Source organism: Dendrobates tinctorius, unplaced genomic scaffold (assembly GCF_039654945.1).
Source record: "Dendrobates tinctorius isolate UK_male_01 unplaced genomic scaffold, ASM3965494v1 ptg000265l, whole genome shotgun sequence".
Lineage (NCBI taxonomy): Eukaryota > Metazoa > Chordata > Amphibia > Anura > Dendrobatidae > Dendrobates > Dendrobates tinctorius.
The window spans coordinates 79,797-97,266 of record NW_027361932.1 but is presented as its reverse complement, the minus strand read 5'-3'; the positions used below and the strand labels follow the sequence as shown (position 1 = coordinate 97,266).

The window sequence follows — 17,470 nt, the reverse complement described above, 5'->3', positions numbered from 1 at the left end:
ACATCTTACCACCTGTGCACTTGACCTGATCCCATCCCACTTCATCCCAAACCTCACCATATTCTTCATCCCAACCCTAACTCATCTCTTCAACTTATCACTAACAACTGGTGTTTTCCCCTCAAGCTGTAAACAAACCTCAATCACACCTATCCTCTAAAAGCCCTCTCTTGACCCATCCTCTCTATCTAGTTATTGCCCCATATCACTTCTCACCTATGCCTAAAAACTACTGGAACAACAGATCCATCTCAAACAGTCCTCCCACCTCTCTTCTTGCTCCCTCTTCGACCGCTTACAATCTGGCTTCCGGCGGCATCACTCCACTGAAACTGCCCTAACTAAAATCACCAATGACCTATTAACTGCCAAAGCCAAGAGACACTACTCTGTCTTCCTCTTCCTGGGCCTGTCCTCTGCCTTTGACACAGTGGACCATTCCCTATTACTACAGACCCTCTCATCTTTTGGCATCACTGACTTGGCCCTATCTTGGATCTCATCATACATAACAGACTGGACATTCAGCGTCTCCCACTCGCACATAAACTCCTCACCTCGCCCCCAATCTGTTGGACTCCCACAAGGTTCAGTCCTAGGGCTCCTGCTCTTCTCCATTTACACCTTTGGTCTCGGACAGCTCATAGAATCTCACGGCTTTCAGTATCATCTCTATGCTGATGACACACAGATCTACATCTCTGGACCAGGTATCACTTCCCTACTAACCAGAATCCCATAATGTCTGTCTCCTTCTTCTCTGCTAGATCTCTAAAACTTAATAACGTAATATGGACAAAACAGAATTCATCATCTTTCCCCATCTCACTCAACCCCCAAACGAACCTATCCATTAAAGTAAATGGCTGCTCACTCTTCCCAGTCCCACAAGCTTGCTGACTCGAGGTTAATCCTTGTCACTGATCTCTCCTTCAAGCCACATATCCAAGCTCTTTCCACTTCCTGCCGACTTCAACTCAAAAACATTTCATGGATTCGTACATTCCTCAACCAAGAATCTGCAAAAACCCTAGTCCATGCTCACATCATCCCCTGCCTCGACTACTACAACCTCCTGCTCTGTGGCCTCCCCTCTAACACTCACACCACACTAATCTATTCTAAACACTGCTGCCCGATTAATCCACCTGTCCCCTCGCTATTCCCTGGCCTCTCCCCTGTCAATCCCTCCACTGGCTCCCAATTACACAAAGACTCAATTCAAAACCCTAACCATGGCATACAAAGCTATCCACAACCTGTGTCTTCCATACATCGGTGACCTCGTCTCCCGGTACTTACCGCACGCAACCTTCGATCCTCACAAGATCTCCTTCTCAACTCTCCTCTTATCTCCTCTTCGCAAAATCGCATACAAGATTTCTCGCACGCATCACCCCTACTCTGGAACTCTCTACTACAACACATCAGACTCCCACCTACTGTGGAATCCTTCAAAAAGAACCTGAAGACCTACCTTTTCTGACAAACTTACAACCTGAAGTAACCACCGATCGACCAAACCACTGCACGACCAGCTCTACCCTCGCCTACGGAATCCCTTGTAGATTGTGAATCCTCGCGGGCAGGGTCCTCTCACTTCCTGTACCAGTCGTGACTTGTATAGTTTAAGAATACTGTACTTGTTTTTATTATGTATACCCATCTCCTCACAAGTAAAGCGCCATGGAATAAATGGCGCTATAATAAATAATAATTACAACTAGAGCGAGTACAAAGGAGGGCAACAAAATTAATAAAGGGGATGGAGGAACTACAATACCTAGAGAGATTAGCAAAATTAGGATTATTTAGTCTAGAAAAAAAGACGACTGAGGGGCGATCTAATAACCATGTATAAGTGTATAAGAAGACAATACAAATATCTCTCCGAGGATCTGTTTATACCAAGAAAGGTGACGGTCACAAGGGGGCATTCTCTGCGTCTGGAGGAGAGAAGGTTTTTCCACCAACATAGAAGAGGATTCATTACTGTTAGGTCAGTGAGAATATGGAATTCCATGCCTGAGGAGGTGGTGATGGCGAACTCAGTCGAGGGGTTCAAGAGAGGCCTGGATGTCTTCCTGGAACGTAACAATATTGTATCTTTATTGTATCTTACAGTGATTAGGTTCTTTAGAAGGACATAGATCTGGGGATTTTTTGTGACAGAATACATGTTGAACTGGATGGACAAATGTCTTTTTTTTCAGCCTTGCTAACTATGTTGCTATGTTAAAACATCAGCTAAAAAGCAAGTTTATGAATAAAAGATAATATGACATTTATGGGACACCAACTTCAGGGAATGCCTTTTTTCTGTATACAAGAAAAAGATTTGGAGGCTTAGATAACCGTGCTATCCAGTTGTTCTCATTTATTGCACATAGAGGTCTCTTTGCAAGACCCCCTGCTGCTCCTACCATTTATCAAGTCCACCGTAGTTACTTTTCCTGGAAGACTATTATGGGAACTGTTCAACTGTCTCTGTAACAAGAAAGGTCTGATGGAGCTGTCCTAATTGAAAGCAATAGATACTGTGTCAGACCTCTCTAGGAAGAAGACAGAAACCCCTCCAGAAGTGTTTGCTAGAAGTCCAGACTGTGCCACTACCAGGACTCTTCTAAGCAGCATGAAAGAACCCTCTATAATAGGATAGTATCCAGGAGGGATTTGGGTTAGTGTGTTTGACACTTTCTAATAGACCTGCTGTACAATGGATTGCTGGAGATATGCGATTGTTTCAGTATCTGTATAGAAATGTCATTGATCCTAATAAAGAACAAACTGTTTTTTCCGTGAGATCACAACCTCATACTATTAGGGTATGTGCACACGTTCAGCAGAAAATTCTGTTGCAAATCCTGATGTGTTGGCAGTAAAGAAGCATAAAATACATGCACTTTTACTGCTTTTTTTTTTTACATGCAATTTTCTTACGGATTTTTCTTGACTAGAATAGGTGAAATCTGCAAAAGAACTGGCAGGACTTCTACTGATCCTTCACATAGAGGCTAAAAATGGCTCCTTCAGACTTTCACTGCACAGTGATGCTCCTCGCCACCTACTATGTAGGGAATAGCAACCTGTATTCACTGAAAAGCTGAAGAATCATAGAATCATAGAATCGTAGAGTTGGAAGGGACCTCCTGGGCCATCTGGTCCAACCCCCTGCTCAAAGCAGGATTCGCTAAATCATCCCAGTCAGATGTCTGTCCAGCCTCTGTTTGAAGACTTCCATTGAAGGAGAACTCACCACTTCTCGTGGCAGCCTGTTCCACTCATTGATCACTCTAACTGTCAAAAAGTTTTTTCTAATATCTAATCTGTGTCTCCTCCCATTCAGTTTCATCCCATTGCTTCTAGTCTTTCCTTGTGCAAATGAGAATAAAGTTGATCCTTCTACAATGTGACAGCCCTTTAGATATTTGTAGACAGCTATTAAGTCTCCTCTCAGTCTTCTCTTTTGCAAACTAAACATTCCCAAATCCTGCAACCTTTCCTCATAAGACAGGGTTTGCAGACCGGTCACCATTCTGGTCGCTCTTTTCTGAACTTGCTCCAGTTTGTTGATGTCTTTTTTAAAATGTGGTGCCCAAAACTGGACACAATATTCCAGATGAGGTCTGACCAAAGAGGAGTAGAGGGAAATAATGACTTCACGTGATCTAGACTGTATGCTTCTGTTAATACATCCTAGAATTGCATTTGCCTTTTTTGCTGCTGCATCACACTGTTGACTCATATTCAGTCTGTGATCTATTAGTATACCCAAGTCTTTTTCACATGTGCTGTCACTTAGCCCTATTCCTCCCATTCTATATATGCTTTTTCCATTTTTATTGCCCAGATGTAGTACTTTGCATTTCTCCCTGTTAAAAACCATTCTGTTAGTTGCTGCCCACATCTCCAGTTTATTTAAATCTTTTTGAATCCTCTCTCTCTCTTTTCTAGTATTAGCTATCCCTCCTAGCTTTGTGTCATCAGCAAATTTAATCAGTTTACCCTCAATTCCTTCATCTAAATCGTTGATAAAGATGTTGAACAATACAGGGCCCAGGACAGAGCCCTGTGGTACCCCACTTGAGACATTCTTCCAACTGGATGTGCAGCCATTTACGACCACTCTTTGGGTCCGATCACTAAGCCAGTTATGAATCCACCTAACAGTTGCCTTGTCCATTCCATACTTAATCATTTTTTCAATAAGGATTGTATGAGAGACTTTGTCAAATGCTTTGCTGAAGTCAAGATATACTATATCTACAGCATTTCCTTGATCCACCCAATCAGTGATACCGTCATAGAAGGAAATTAAGTTAGTCTGACATGACTTATTAGTTACAAACCCATGCTGACTCTGTTTAATCACTTCATTCTTATCCAGGTATTGACATACATGTTGTTTAATAATTTGTTCAAAGATCTTTCCTGGTATAGAAGTCAGACTCACTGGCCTATAGTTACCTGGGTCCACCTTCTTCCCCTTTTTGAAGATAGGAACAACATTTGCTCTTCTCCAGTCTTCTGGCACTTCTCCTGTTCTCCAAGAATTTTCAAAGATTATAGAGAGGGGTTCAAAAATTTCTTCTGCTATCTCCTTCAGTACTCTGGGGTGTAATTCATCTGGACCTGGAGACTTGAATTCATTTAGGCTAGCTAAGTGTTTCCTCACTATCTTTCTGTTTATAGATATCCTGGATTCTTCTATTCCCTTAATAGGACAGTGAATAACAGTTGATGTTACATTTCCTTTCTGAGAGAAAACAGATGCAAAATAGGAATTTAAAAGTTCAGCCTTCTCAACATCCTGTCTTACCATTTCATCATTTTCATCCTGTAAAAATCCTATAGCATCTTTGACTTTTCTTTTACTTTTGACATATCCCCAAAATCCTTTATTATTGCTTTTGACATCTTTTGCAAGCCTCAATTCATTTTCAGCTTTAGCTAATCTGATTTGTGCCCTGCAGGTTCTGCAGACAGCATTATATTCTTCTTTAGATATGCCTCCCTCTTTCCATTTTATAAACATTTTTTTCTTCCTTTTTAGCATGTGCTTAAGTTCTGTGTTCATCCATCCTGGTTTCCTTAACTGCTTCCTATTCTTCCCTCTTTTCGGAATTGTTAACAACTGTGCTTTGAGAATTTCATTTTTCAAGATTTCCCATCCTTCCTGGACATTTTTGTCTTTAAGGATATCCAGCCATTGGATCCCTCCAATTCTCTTTCTGAATCCCTTAAAATCTGCCTTTCTGAAATCTAACCTTGACGTCTGAGTCTTCACAGGTCTTCCGCCTCTAGTTATCCAAAATTCTAAAATAGCATGGTCGCTACCTCCTAGGGTCCTAGCCACTTTTACCTCCTCAACCATTTCCTCCCTGTTTATAAGGATTAGATCCAAGGTAGCAGTTCCCCTTGTTTTCTCCCTTACCTTTTGGAAGATAAAGTTGTCAGCAAGAGAGGATAAGAATTTCCTTGACCTGTTAGTTTTGCCTGAGAGAGATTCCCAACAAATGTCTGGATAGTTGAAATCTCCCATGACAACTATGTCATATTTTTTGGAGAACTTGGCCATTTGATGCATAAACATCAGTCCCATGGGATGTATCAATATGCCATAACCCTGTAATGGCCCTTTTAAATGAAGAAATTATTAGAGAGATGCGCATTCACTTTCACCGACCAATCTAAAGCAGGTGGGATAATCGCCCAATAAGCGAGCAAAACGCTAATTTGTCGGGTCCTGTAAAGACAGGAGGTGCGCTATCAATTACATAACACTGTATGGGGACAGAATGATCACATTAGCGATCATTCTGTCCACATCACGGTTTCTTTGGCTTGATTTGTATCTGACCAGTTGGCATTTACCGGCCTGAATTGGCCTAACGGCTAATTTGTAAAAGGGCTGTCCCCAATCATATGGCCTATTTAATCAGAATGCATGAGTTTGGGAAGGTGGAATGACAGCATTCACCATGAGTCTGGCCAGCATTTACAATACCCGATAAAGGGGTTGTCCAGGCATATTCACCTCTCTAATCTCACATCAGGCTTCAAACTGGGCAAAGCAGTTGTCGAGGCAATCATCCGATGGTCAGCGAGTGTAGTCCTATTCTATTTAAAGGGACCCATGAGCGATACTTACTGGCCAATAAATCTTATGTTAGCATATAAAACACGCTGTGACAAATGGAGAGGTTTATAAAAATGTACAGTTTATTACCCTGGCCATGTGCTATGCGTCACACACTATGGATCTACAGCACGTACAAATTATATGTACATTCTGAATGCAGTATGGTTCAAGGAAAACAAGATCTTAACCATTTTACTGCCATGGGACGTATAATTTAATGCAGATATATCCAGCAGTAAAAGGGTGGTCATATTTTAATTTATCCACATATATATTTATATATATATATATAGATATAAAACAAAAGAAACACATTTAAAAAAAAACGACAGACGAGCATGAACAGATCACAGACATACACATGCACGTACAAATGAAAGGGCGAAAAAGGGAGAACTCCCCTCCACGTACGTAACGTATTTCATTCAAGTTTCTCATCAGTTCCGCGTGCAGGAACCACGCTTGTACTAATCTCTCATGTCATGAGGCCATCATCTGGCTATAAAGTGGCACAGTAAACTTGGGACCTGCGGGGGGCTTACAATGTGGTAAAACGAGCATAACCTCTGCAAAAGTGAACCAACAATATGGTGTCTAGAAGCAACTGCATCTATAACTAAGTATACTACACAACATAGGTAAATCTAACACGTACGGACAGCTACCTCCTACACGACACAGTAAACATGTGCAAACATAAGACATCAGGCTTCTAATGTAAACCACAAACAAGGAATATCACTGGGTCTGGAAACGCATGGAGCCAAACATTCAGCAAAATGCCTAAAGCTGCTTTTGGGACAGAAAACATATACCATTTAAGGCCTTATGGGTTTTGTTGAATAGCAGGAAGACAATGGATGTGACATGCACAGCAACACGGTATGAATATGCTTCTGACAAAGGACATGAGACGTTCTTTACATTTTTCTAAAACTATGGCAAAAATGTCTAGTTTTGTCATTTTTACAGTGAATGTCCACCATTAGGGCAACCATAAAGCTTTCCATTGACTTTGATAGTAAATCTCAATGTAGCGCTCGCCCTGGTGGTAATTATATGCAGCCAAAATTTTGTTCTTTAACTCTATAGGGCACATTTAGAGCTTCATGTCAAAAATACAAGGCTCTGCCCCCAACAAAATAATTTTAATAATTTGAAAAAAAGAAAGAAATGTTATACTTTTAAATCAAATCAGAAATCTGAACCAAAAAAAGAAAAGTTGTCAAATGCGTCACTTGGATTTGCCACAATAAAATGCCACCGTCACATTAAAATATGATAATTGCTTGTGACTTGTCAGCTATTTTGAATAGTTACATTGTCCGGGTTGGGATCAGGCCTTTTGTGTTAGCGACATAACGCCAGAATAGCTCCTGAATTCCCATCTCCTGGGGCATGCATGGTGAAGCCATATGTGCCAGGGGCCGGGAGGAGAAAAGACTGAACTCTGCTGAAGCTCCGACACTCGGTGCCTCAATTTCCAGCGCATTCCCAGTGTGTAGATCAGACTGAGACAAGTACACCGGTTTCACCAAACATTTAGGAGCTACTCTGATTACGTTTGACCCCATTTGTCATGTCAGTCACACCACAGGTGTGATCGCAGCCTGGACAGTATGACTATTTAAAGAATCAGCATAACTACTATGCGCCGGTAACAGGCATACTGCACTGAGTGTCTATGTTCAGTTTTACACTGGGCCTTTATATATAAGCATGGTGGTGGGGATTTAATGTGGCAAATCAATGTTACAGGTTCCCTTTAAAAGGCACCGACAGCAATATAGAAACAAGATTATAGTGCAGGACAAGACAGTGTCCTGCTTTATCTATTGGGCTCCTGTACCCAATACAGAAGTTAGAACTGATAAATGTTAGTTGCTGCCTCCATTAGCAGATATGGGGCCTACGAGAGAGCACAGGTCTCCTAATGCACAGCTATGGGCAGACCGCAGCACCGACCACAGCGTCAGCCGCAATGACAACCACAGTGCCAGCCACAGAGCCGACCACAGTGATGACCCGAGTGACGACCACAGCGCCAGCCGCAGTGACGACCACAGCGCCAGCCGCAGTGACGACCGCAGCGCCAGCCACAGTGACGACCGCAGCCCCAGCCAACAGTGATGACCGCAGCGCCAGCCAACAGTGACGACCGCAGCGCCAGCCACAGTGACGACCGCAGCGCCAGCCACAGTGACGACCGCAGCGCCAGCCACAGTGACGACCGCAGCGCCATCCACAGTGACGACCGCAGCGCCAGCCACAGTGACGACCGCAGCGCCAGCCACAGTGATGACCGCAGCGCCAGCCAACAGTGAAGACCACGGCGCTGACCACGGCTTGTGCTCTTTTTTAAAAATGCAATCTGCTATTAGAGATGATGATTATTGTCCATGCTCCCCCACACAAACACTAAAAGTGCTCTATATATACTTTAAAAGTGTAAAGGAAAATAAAGCAGATTGTAAAGCTAGCTATATGTGTCCAAGTGTCTTAGGCTGAGTTCACATGTCCAGTAATCATCTTTTTGAAACGGATCCAGCAGCAATCCGTTATCTTAGCATTGTGCAGAAACAACTTTTTGACTTGCTATAAAAACAGACTGCAAATGGATCAGTTTTTCTTAACAATTAAGTCTATGGAAACAGATCTGATAATTCCACATCCGTATTTCTTCCATGTAAAACGGATCGGTTTCTCGTGGAAAATTACTGGACGTGTCTTCAGCCGAACTGAAAGTTGCTGTCTGTAAAACATCAACCATAGATGTGAATAGATTCAGCACCCTGAGGCGCAGCTGCTCATTAGTGCCCACTACACAGCGTAAAGGGAATGCGCCATAAGAAAATGATCTATTTTTAAAACCGGTTTTTGTGTTGGGCCTCATCGTCATGTCCGTGAGTGACATACATGCTCTGTTTTTGTCACGGATGGAACACAAGACCATTATGGTTTATGGGACTCTTCATATGTCCGTGTTGCTCTGTGGAGTGATCAGCAAAAAATTACAAAGGCCGTTTTGATCCGACTCTTTGGTTCCGTGAACATCACAGACAGCACAAGGATGATATCGGTAGGACGTTCGTAAGCTGTTCATAGCTAAAGGAAAAGAAGTATAATTTATTTTTTCATCAGTGAAAATCACTGACCAAACCCTGATGGTAAAAACTGACACTGACCACATACTGATGAAAAACAGTCCATATCTTTACATATGTGGAAAATCACGGACATCTGAATGAGGCATTTTTCGTGATTTTTAGCAAGGTTTTTCTGTTCTGTTTCACAGTACTTATTAAAAATAAAAATGAGGAATCTTTACATTTTCACTCTGACCACTGGGGCATTTTTAGACTCATATTTTCTGCTGTTCCAGGAAATGTATTTGCACATCAGCAGCAACAGAGTGAGTGTCGCAGACCATCTTTTGTATTGAGGCATCTAATGAGCGGGTGCAAATGGGGAACAAGGTCAGCTGTGACATCCGCTATTCTCAATACTGGTTCCTGTGTTATCAGCGGTGTATTAAGGTGTTTACTCTCATTGGAATCCTGCCTCTAATGATGCTGAGCCTTGCTCAAAAATCTCTTCCTGAAATAGGAGTCTAAAAAAAAAGCTCCAGTGGCCACTGTGAAAATTGCAAGATTTCTAATTTTGTGGTTAAATACAGATTGTGATATGAAAAATAAACCTTTGCCAAATTAAAAAAAAAAAATCCACGTAGCAAAAAAACCTAAATTAAGCATTAGGTCATTTCCTGATGACACATCCCCTTTAAACATTCTTGCGATAAGATCAGATTGAAATTTTAGGTTCTCTATGGTCTATGTTAGTTACAGTAAACCATGAAAATCTAATGGTAAGAACAGATATTCCCAAAAAGTGCACCAGTTAATTATTTCAAATAAAAAAAAACATACAACATAAAATAAAAAGAAAAAAACAGAATTCTACAGACCTAAAAAAAACTGGAGAATAAAAAGTGCAAAACAACAAGTAACATCAGTGTTTCTGCTGTAAGTAGTGGGAGTCCACACACGTTATCACACCGGAGCAGCTAATTCTCTGCTGTACTACAATGTCTTATACCAGGCAGAGACACTGGAAAAGCAGCTGGATTCAGGTCACTTTTTAACTGTCTTCTGTGAAGCTTCACAAAGAATCAGTCACGTACCAAAAGTTCTTTACCACCTAAAGCTTGAAGGACGCAATATATTCCCCCCTACAAGACAGCAAAAATAATCTGTCGCTTAAAGCTGTACCGGCCACCCGACAGCCGTACATTGTGGGCCGGTGATGGCAATGGTGAGTCTTCACTTCATTCTTTGTTCCATTTCTTGTATCTTCCCTTTTTTAAAAAAACTGAAATGTTGAAACCTAAAAAGCAACATACTGCACTGCACTACTTAAAATATTAATAAACTGCAAACTAGTTGGGCTACTTCCCGGACCCTTCCTAAATTAAAGACGGCTTTCCGCCAAATGAACAGCTAAGAACGTAGATTATCAGCAAAAGAAGAAATACTCTCTGTTCCATTATAATCCTTCTCGTCTCAGAACCATCTTGCATCCCCTGCCGGGTCTTCTAGCTTGTCACGTCTTCAGTGGTTGCAGCAGGGTTGGCACAGCTCAGCTTTTCCTTCAGATCCCTTTTCTTCACATTTTCTAACCAATAGTAATATAAACAGATGAATGAAATATTTCACGACCATAAAAAAAGACACAGATTACTCAATAGTATTATAAACAGATGAATGAAATATTTCTCGACCATAAAAAAAGACACAGATTACTAGAAGCTACTGACAGGTGCTCAGAATGACAATTCCTATGAGAAATTATTTGAAAGTGCACACGCTTGAATTTTTCTTCATTCCTCCCGGTTTCTCAGCTAGGCTTACTGGGAGCTTTGATGCGAACAGTGGATGCTCGTACTTGGAGCTTTGTCTGCTGACTTTGCGATTCAGCAGTGGCCGACGTTGGTGCTGGGTTCTGGTTGGGTGGGGTCTGTAGCTGTGGTGATGCCGCTGCCACCACCTGCTGTTGCTGCTGGAGCATCTTCTGGTGCACCACCTGGGCTGCTGAACCAGCTGGTAACACTTGCACCTGCTGCTGGCCTGCTGGCGTTGCCTGTGTCAGAGTAACTGTCTGCGACTGGACCTAAAATAGGGATTTGAAGTCTACAATTAAGAAAGGTTCTGTTCATTTTCTTTGAATAAAGTGTTTGTATCTAAAAGAACAGACTTGTGTTTGGCAGGACATAAATATGCATTGCACAGATGATGGATATGACCACTGACCTGCTGAGTGGCTCGTACCATTTGCTGGATGTTAGCCACTGCTGCCTGCTTTTGGACCACCTGAGGAAGCTTTGCCACCTTGAGGGAATGAGCAGATGATGAAGCGATGAAATGGCATGTTTATGAATTTTAGAGCGGAAATTCAAGGACTTACCGTATTTTTTGGACTATAAGACAAACTTCTTAGCAATCAAAAGTGTTGCTAAAAATGTGGGCGTCTTATAGTCCAGTGACCACTTTCTGTGTTCTAAGGCTGACAGTGTCCTTCCTGATCACTGAGATAAATACACAGTGGCACAGTTCTCTTTCCTCCAGCCCAACACTGATCAGTTTGATCGGTGTAGGGCAGGAGAGGAAGCTACCAGGACCTGCACATCACCGAAGCTGCATGAACGCTACGCTGCACCTCCCGAGTAACTGAAGAACCTATCAGGTCATGTGATCAGTCACATGCCTGCAAACAACTTCAAACAGTTGTATGGTGTAGTCTGTGCATGTGCTTATGATTATGTAGTTGAGGTGTGTGTTGCTTTGATGATGTAGTTAAAGGGGTATTTTCAAATGATCTATTGAGCAGTTTAGAGCAGTACATTCTCCTTCGAGTTTCCTTACTTCCGGGTTTCTAGCAGAGTGGACTTTGCTCTTTGAGTGACAGCTCTAGTGATTAGTAGAACTGATGCCAATCACAAGTTCTGCTATAACACATTCAGCTCTGAGTGGTTTGTTCTGAATGTACACTGTTATCCCTGTATTTACACATAGAGATAACAGGGCATCTGAACAAGCAAACAGCTCTGGACATAGAGAACTATGATTAGAGGGTTTCCATGGCCGCTGAGCGGAGATGGAAGAGAACCCATTCTACCGAGCACTTCAAAGCATACAAGCAGTCCCTTGCCAGCTTCAAGTCCACGCTCTCTGCCGCAAAACAAACTTACTTCGCATTTCTCATATCCTCCCTGTCTCACAACCCTAAACAGCTCTTCAACACTTTCAATTCTCTACTCCATCCCACAGCACCTCCTACCTCTCCTCTCATTTTTGCTCAAGACTTTGCCTCCTTCTTTAAGCAGAAGACGATACGATCAGAGAAAGCTTTGGCCCGCAGCCCCCAATGCCCCTCTTAGCCGCTCAGCCCTGTTCTTCCAAAACCAGCTTCTCCACCATGACAGAAGATCAGCTCTCCACCCTCCTGTCAAGATCACACCTCACCACTTGCGCACTTGACCCGCTCAAGTCCCACCTCATCCCTAACTTTCCCTAACAGTCTTCATTTCAACTCTAACACGCCTCTTCAACCTTTCACTTACAAATGGTGTCTTTCCCTCACCCTTCAAACATGCCTTAATCACACCCATCCTCAAAAGGCCTTCCCTCGACCTATCCTCTGTGTCAAACAATCACCCGATATCTCTTCTCCCTTACGCCTCAAAACTACTGGAACAGCATGTATATCTTGAACTGTCGTCCTACCTCTCCTCCTGTTCCATCTTTGACCGGTTACAATCTGGCTTCCGACCGCATCACTCAACTGAAACTGCCCTAACTAAAGTCTTCCCCGCTATTCCACAGGCTACCCCCTATGCCAGGTCCTTCACTGGCTTCCTATTGCCCAGAGGCTCCAGTTCAAAACCCTAACCATGACATACAAAGCCATCCACAACCTGTCTCATCCATACATCTGTGACATGGTCTCCCGGTACCTACCTGCACGCAACCTTCGATCCTCTAAGATCTCCTTCTCTACTCCCCTTATCTCTTCTTCCCACAACCACATACAAGACTTCTCCCGTGCTTCCCCCATACTCTGGAACTCTCTGCCGCAACACATCAGACTCTCACCAACAACGGAAACCTTCAAGAACAGACCTGGGCAAGGGGCGGCCCCCGGGCCGCATCCGGCCTGCCCACTGCCTCTGACCGGCCCGCGGAGGGGTCCGGGACTTCTCCGGTTCCTGCTTTCCTCATGAAACATTCATGAGGAAAGCAGGAAGCGGAGGAGTCCCGGCAGACGCGGCGGTGAGCAGAGCGGACCCCGACCTCCTGAGAGCGGCACAGAAACATTGCCTCCAGCGCACCGCCCACACACCAGACCTGCGGCGCTGACTGGTCGAGGCTGGAGGGGGGCGTGGTCTGAGAGAGGGCTGCGTAGATGCCGTTGGTGGCGTCTGCTTGCAGCAGTATACATCACACCACGCCTCCAACTCTGTGCTAAAACGTGTGGGCGTGGAGGCGTGTGATCTATACTGCTGCAAGCAGACCAGTGACACTGTGGTGCAACGTAAGGCTAGCATCAATTACTTTAGACTGGGTCTGGACTGGGTGTTTGGGTCTGGACTGGGTGTTTACGTCAGGCCAGGGTCTGGGACTCTGGGTAGAGTGGACAGCGCCTAATAAAGCCCCTTGTTTATGAAAAGATAGTATATGTATACTATATATTATATACATATATAGTATTGGGTACAACTGAGTTAATTATATTCGTCTGGCCCTCTGACACCATCCCAATTTCTAATGCGGAATCATGGCAAAATAAATTGCCCACCCCTGTTCAAGAAGAACCTGAAGACCCACCTCTTCCGACAAGCCTACAGCCTGCAATGATCCTCAGTCTACTGAAACACCGCACAACCAGCTCTACCCTCTCCTAGTGTATCCACACCCATCCCTGTAGACGGTGAGCCATCGCGGGCAGGGTCCTCTCTCCTTCTGTATTTGTGTGTCCCTTGTCTTGCACATGTTTTTTGTACTTGTCTACATTTCCCCTTTTCACATGAAAAGCGCCATGGAATAAATGGCGCTATATAAATGTATAATAATAATAATAATAATTAGGAGACCTGCTCTGAAAGCTGCTGGGATGGTAATTTATAATTGTATCTTCAGAAGATGTGAGGAGAGAAACCACATCTATAGAAACCAATAGGCTGGAGAAAGCTGACTGGTATGTAAAGAGTTAAACTCTCTCCTGAACTGTAACCACTGTGCACTCTTGGCTGGGTGAAGGGGGCTCCATGGAAACTAACTGTACACTGTAAAAGATAAAAGCTGTCCTTGCAGGAGAACAACAGAAGACAGACAAAAGTCAGTAGCAAACTTGCCTATTTTCATGACGATTAACTAATTAAAGCAATTTAGGAACTCGAACTCGAGTACACCCCTTTAAGCGGAGTGTGTTGTAGCTGAGCAGAGTGTGTGTGTGTGTTTTGAGGAAACTTATGAGCTGAGTGTGTTGCAGAGCTGTGCCAGTATGTAACGTGAATGCAGCAATGTTGTGTATATGTCTGCACCAGAGAGAGTGTACATAATGTACATGCTATAATGCTACCATGTTTCTTTGAAAATAAGACAGGGTCATATATTTTTTTTTTCTCCGAAAGATGAGTTAGGGCTTATCTTCAGGGGGCGTTTTATATTTTTTCCATGAACAACAAATGATATTTAGTTTTGAACAGAAAAAAAAAAAAAATCAACATTTATTCAAATATAATCATGTCACCTCATACACACACTGCACTTCCATAAACATGTATATACACACTGCACATATGGTACATACCACCCTAGTTCCTCTAGATTCTTGCAATTAAAAGGACCTTAGGTGACATCATGGTCACATGACGGTGATGTCATCACCAAAGGTCCTTAAGATGTCTCAACCTCAGGGGTCCCTTAAGAAGGTGGAGGCCCTGGGTAATTGCCCAGTTTTCCCATCCTAGCGCTGGGCATGACTGTAACTAAGGCTCATTACTCTGTCGCCTCATTGGGGGACACAGAACCGTGGGTGTATGCTGCTGTCCACTAGGAGGCGACACTATGCATAATCTGAAAAAGATTAACTTTTGCTCCTCCTCTGCAGTATACACCCCTGGACGGCGTCAGCCTTCTCCACCTAAGATTAAAGCGCCTCAAAGGGACCCCCCCACAGGGCCCAGTTTGCGCTCATGACCCCACCGCTAGCCTACCGTTCAATCCGGGGGGGTCTGGTTTGAATCCGACCCCCCCGGACAACCGTGCCGTCCTGGAGCCCTTCTGGGCATGAGGTATCAAATTTAGGCCGCGGCTTCGGCCTAGCCGAAGTCGCCGCCTTATTACCGCCCCCCGGATGACGAAAATGACACTCTGCAGTGTCATAGAAGGGGCGGATCGAGGCAGGAAGGGCACGCTTTTACATAGCTCAGCGCGCCCTTTTCAGCTCTCCGCCCCCTTCCCCCTCCACCTCAGAATCCCGGTGGCCATCTTGCTGCAGCAGGAAACATAGCTGACAGCCATACAGCAGTCTCCAGGGGGCACAGGACTGTGATTTGTCGGCGCTGGACTTAGGGGCACACTGGTGGGGTAAGATCACAGCTGGGTTCTCTTTACTCAGCTGTGCATTCATATTACCTATAAGTTCTCCCCTCTGCATAGCCACCCCTGTAGGACCCCTGCTAGCCAGCCTCTGTGCATTATGCCAGGCTCAAGGAAGAGAACCAGGCAAGACTGCTTTTATGCATTCTGCACAGCCTGCAAGAGTGGCAGCACGTACCCGCACTGCCAGGACTGTGTCCAAAACACTGGGTCAGAAACCCAAGAAGTCCCTACCAACGCTTCTGCGTCTTCTTCCATACCGGAATGGGCTACTCAGATGTCGCAGTCTATGACACAGTCCATACATAGCCTGACCTCTACACTACTGCAGGCTTTGCTGGGTCATGTCTCGGCTATGAACGTTACCCAGCAAAGGGACAGCCCATCAAAGGGACATGCCACTTCCGACAGTCTCAGACGTAAGCGGACCCACAGGTCGCATTCATCTGCGTCCTCAGATAGCACTCGGTCGTCCCCCTCCAGGGAGAGACACAGTGGCTCCAGGTCACCTAGTCCGTCCCCTGACAGAGACAGACAATGCGGATCTCCGCAACGATTCCCGACCACAGACTCGGAAGGCATATGTGACTCTAACTCAGACAACGAAACAGAGAATTCTCTGGTCCCTTGTCCCCCTAGCAATACAGCGCTAGTTGAGGATATAATCTCATCCATCCGTCGGGTGCTGGACATTTCTGATCCAACCCTGGAAGCCCCAGAACACAAGATTTGCTTCGAAACTGTTCTGAAACCACCTAAGGTCTTCCCTAATCACCCGGAATTTCAGAAAATACTTACTAAACATTTTTCGCAGCCTGAGAAAAAGTTCGCCAATCGCAAATACTTGGAAGCAAGGTACCCCTTCCCACACAAGGACACTAAGGAGTGGACAGATCCACCCGAAGTGGACCCCCCAGTCTCTAGGCTAGCAGCACAGACTCTTCTTTCACTGCCAGACAGCTCAACCCTCAAGGACGCAGCAGACAGGCAGGTAGAACGCATGGCTTGTTCAATCTTCGAAGCGGCAGGGGCCTCTATGGCTCCCGCGTTTGCTTCAGTCTGGGCGGCCAAGGCCATTCTGGCTTGGGCTCAAAAATTGCAAGAGGGCCTCCAAGCTTCAAATCCTCAGCTGTCGGACCTGGCGGTTCAAATAGTAGTAGTAGCAGATTACATGATCCATACAGCTCTGGATTCTGCAAGAGGCGTAGCGGGAATAGCATCAAACGCCATCACGATCCGGCGTATTCTCTGGCTGAGGGAATGGAAAGCGGATGCGGCCTCAAAAAAGTCCCTCACAAATCTCCCGTACTTCAGTGGGCGTCTTTTCGGTGAAAAATTGGATACAATGATATCCAACTCCACCGGGGGTTAAAGTACCTCTCTCCCTCAACTAAAACCAAAACGCACGTTTAAAAGACGTAACCAATCCCGTTTCCAATCCTTTCGGCATTCTTCAGGCTGGTCCGTCTCGCGCCCAGCTCAAAAATCGTATCCGCTCCCCCCGCAGAGACAACACACGGGCGGCACAGAGGCCGGACAGGACCTGGCAGTCAAAAACAGGCCAGGCAAAGTCCAAGAAAAAAAAAAAACCTCAGACTTTCTCCTCATCATGACTCACGACCTCCGGAAGACACCCCACTCGTAGGCGGACGACTGCTACTCTTTCAGCAGG

General features: G+C 44.5%; 1 protein-coding gene across 3 annotated transcripts in view; it reads right to left on the bottom strand.

The window, feature by feature from the left end:
* Positions 1 to 6,200: 6,200 nt before the first annotated feature.
* LOC141069457 (E1A-binding protein p400-like) overlaps positions 6,201 to 17,470 on the bottom strand; it is a 90,356-nt gene continuing 79,086 nt past the window's right edge. For 2 of the 3 annotated variants that reach the window (XM_073559005.1, XM_073559006.1), the window contains exons 22-24: positions 11,449 to 11,526; positions 11,050 to 11,308; positions 6,201 to 10,813 (exon numbers count right to left, since the gene is read on the bottom strand). In XM_073559005.1, the coding sequence (XP_073415106.1) occupies positions 10,734 to 10,813; positions 11,050 to 11,308; positions 11,449 to 11,526 (417 nt within the window). In that variant the 3' untranslated portion in view covers positions 6,201 to 10,733. The remainder of the gene's footprint in view (positions 10,814 to 11,049; positions 11,309 to 11,448; positions 11,527 to 17,470) is intronic. The other variant, XM_073559007.1, reaches the window with a different exon arrangement.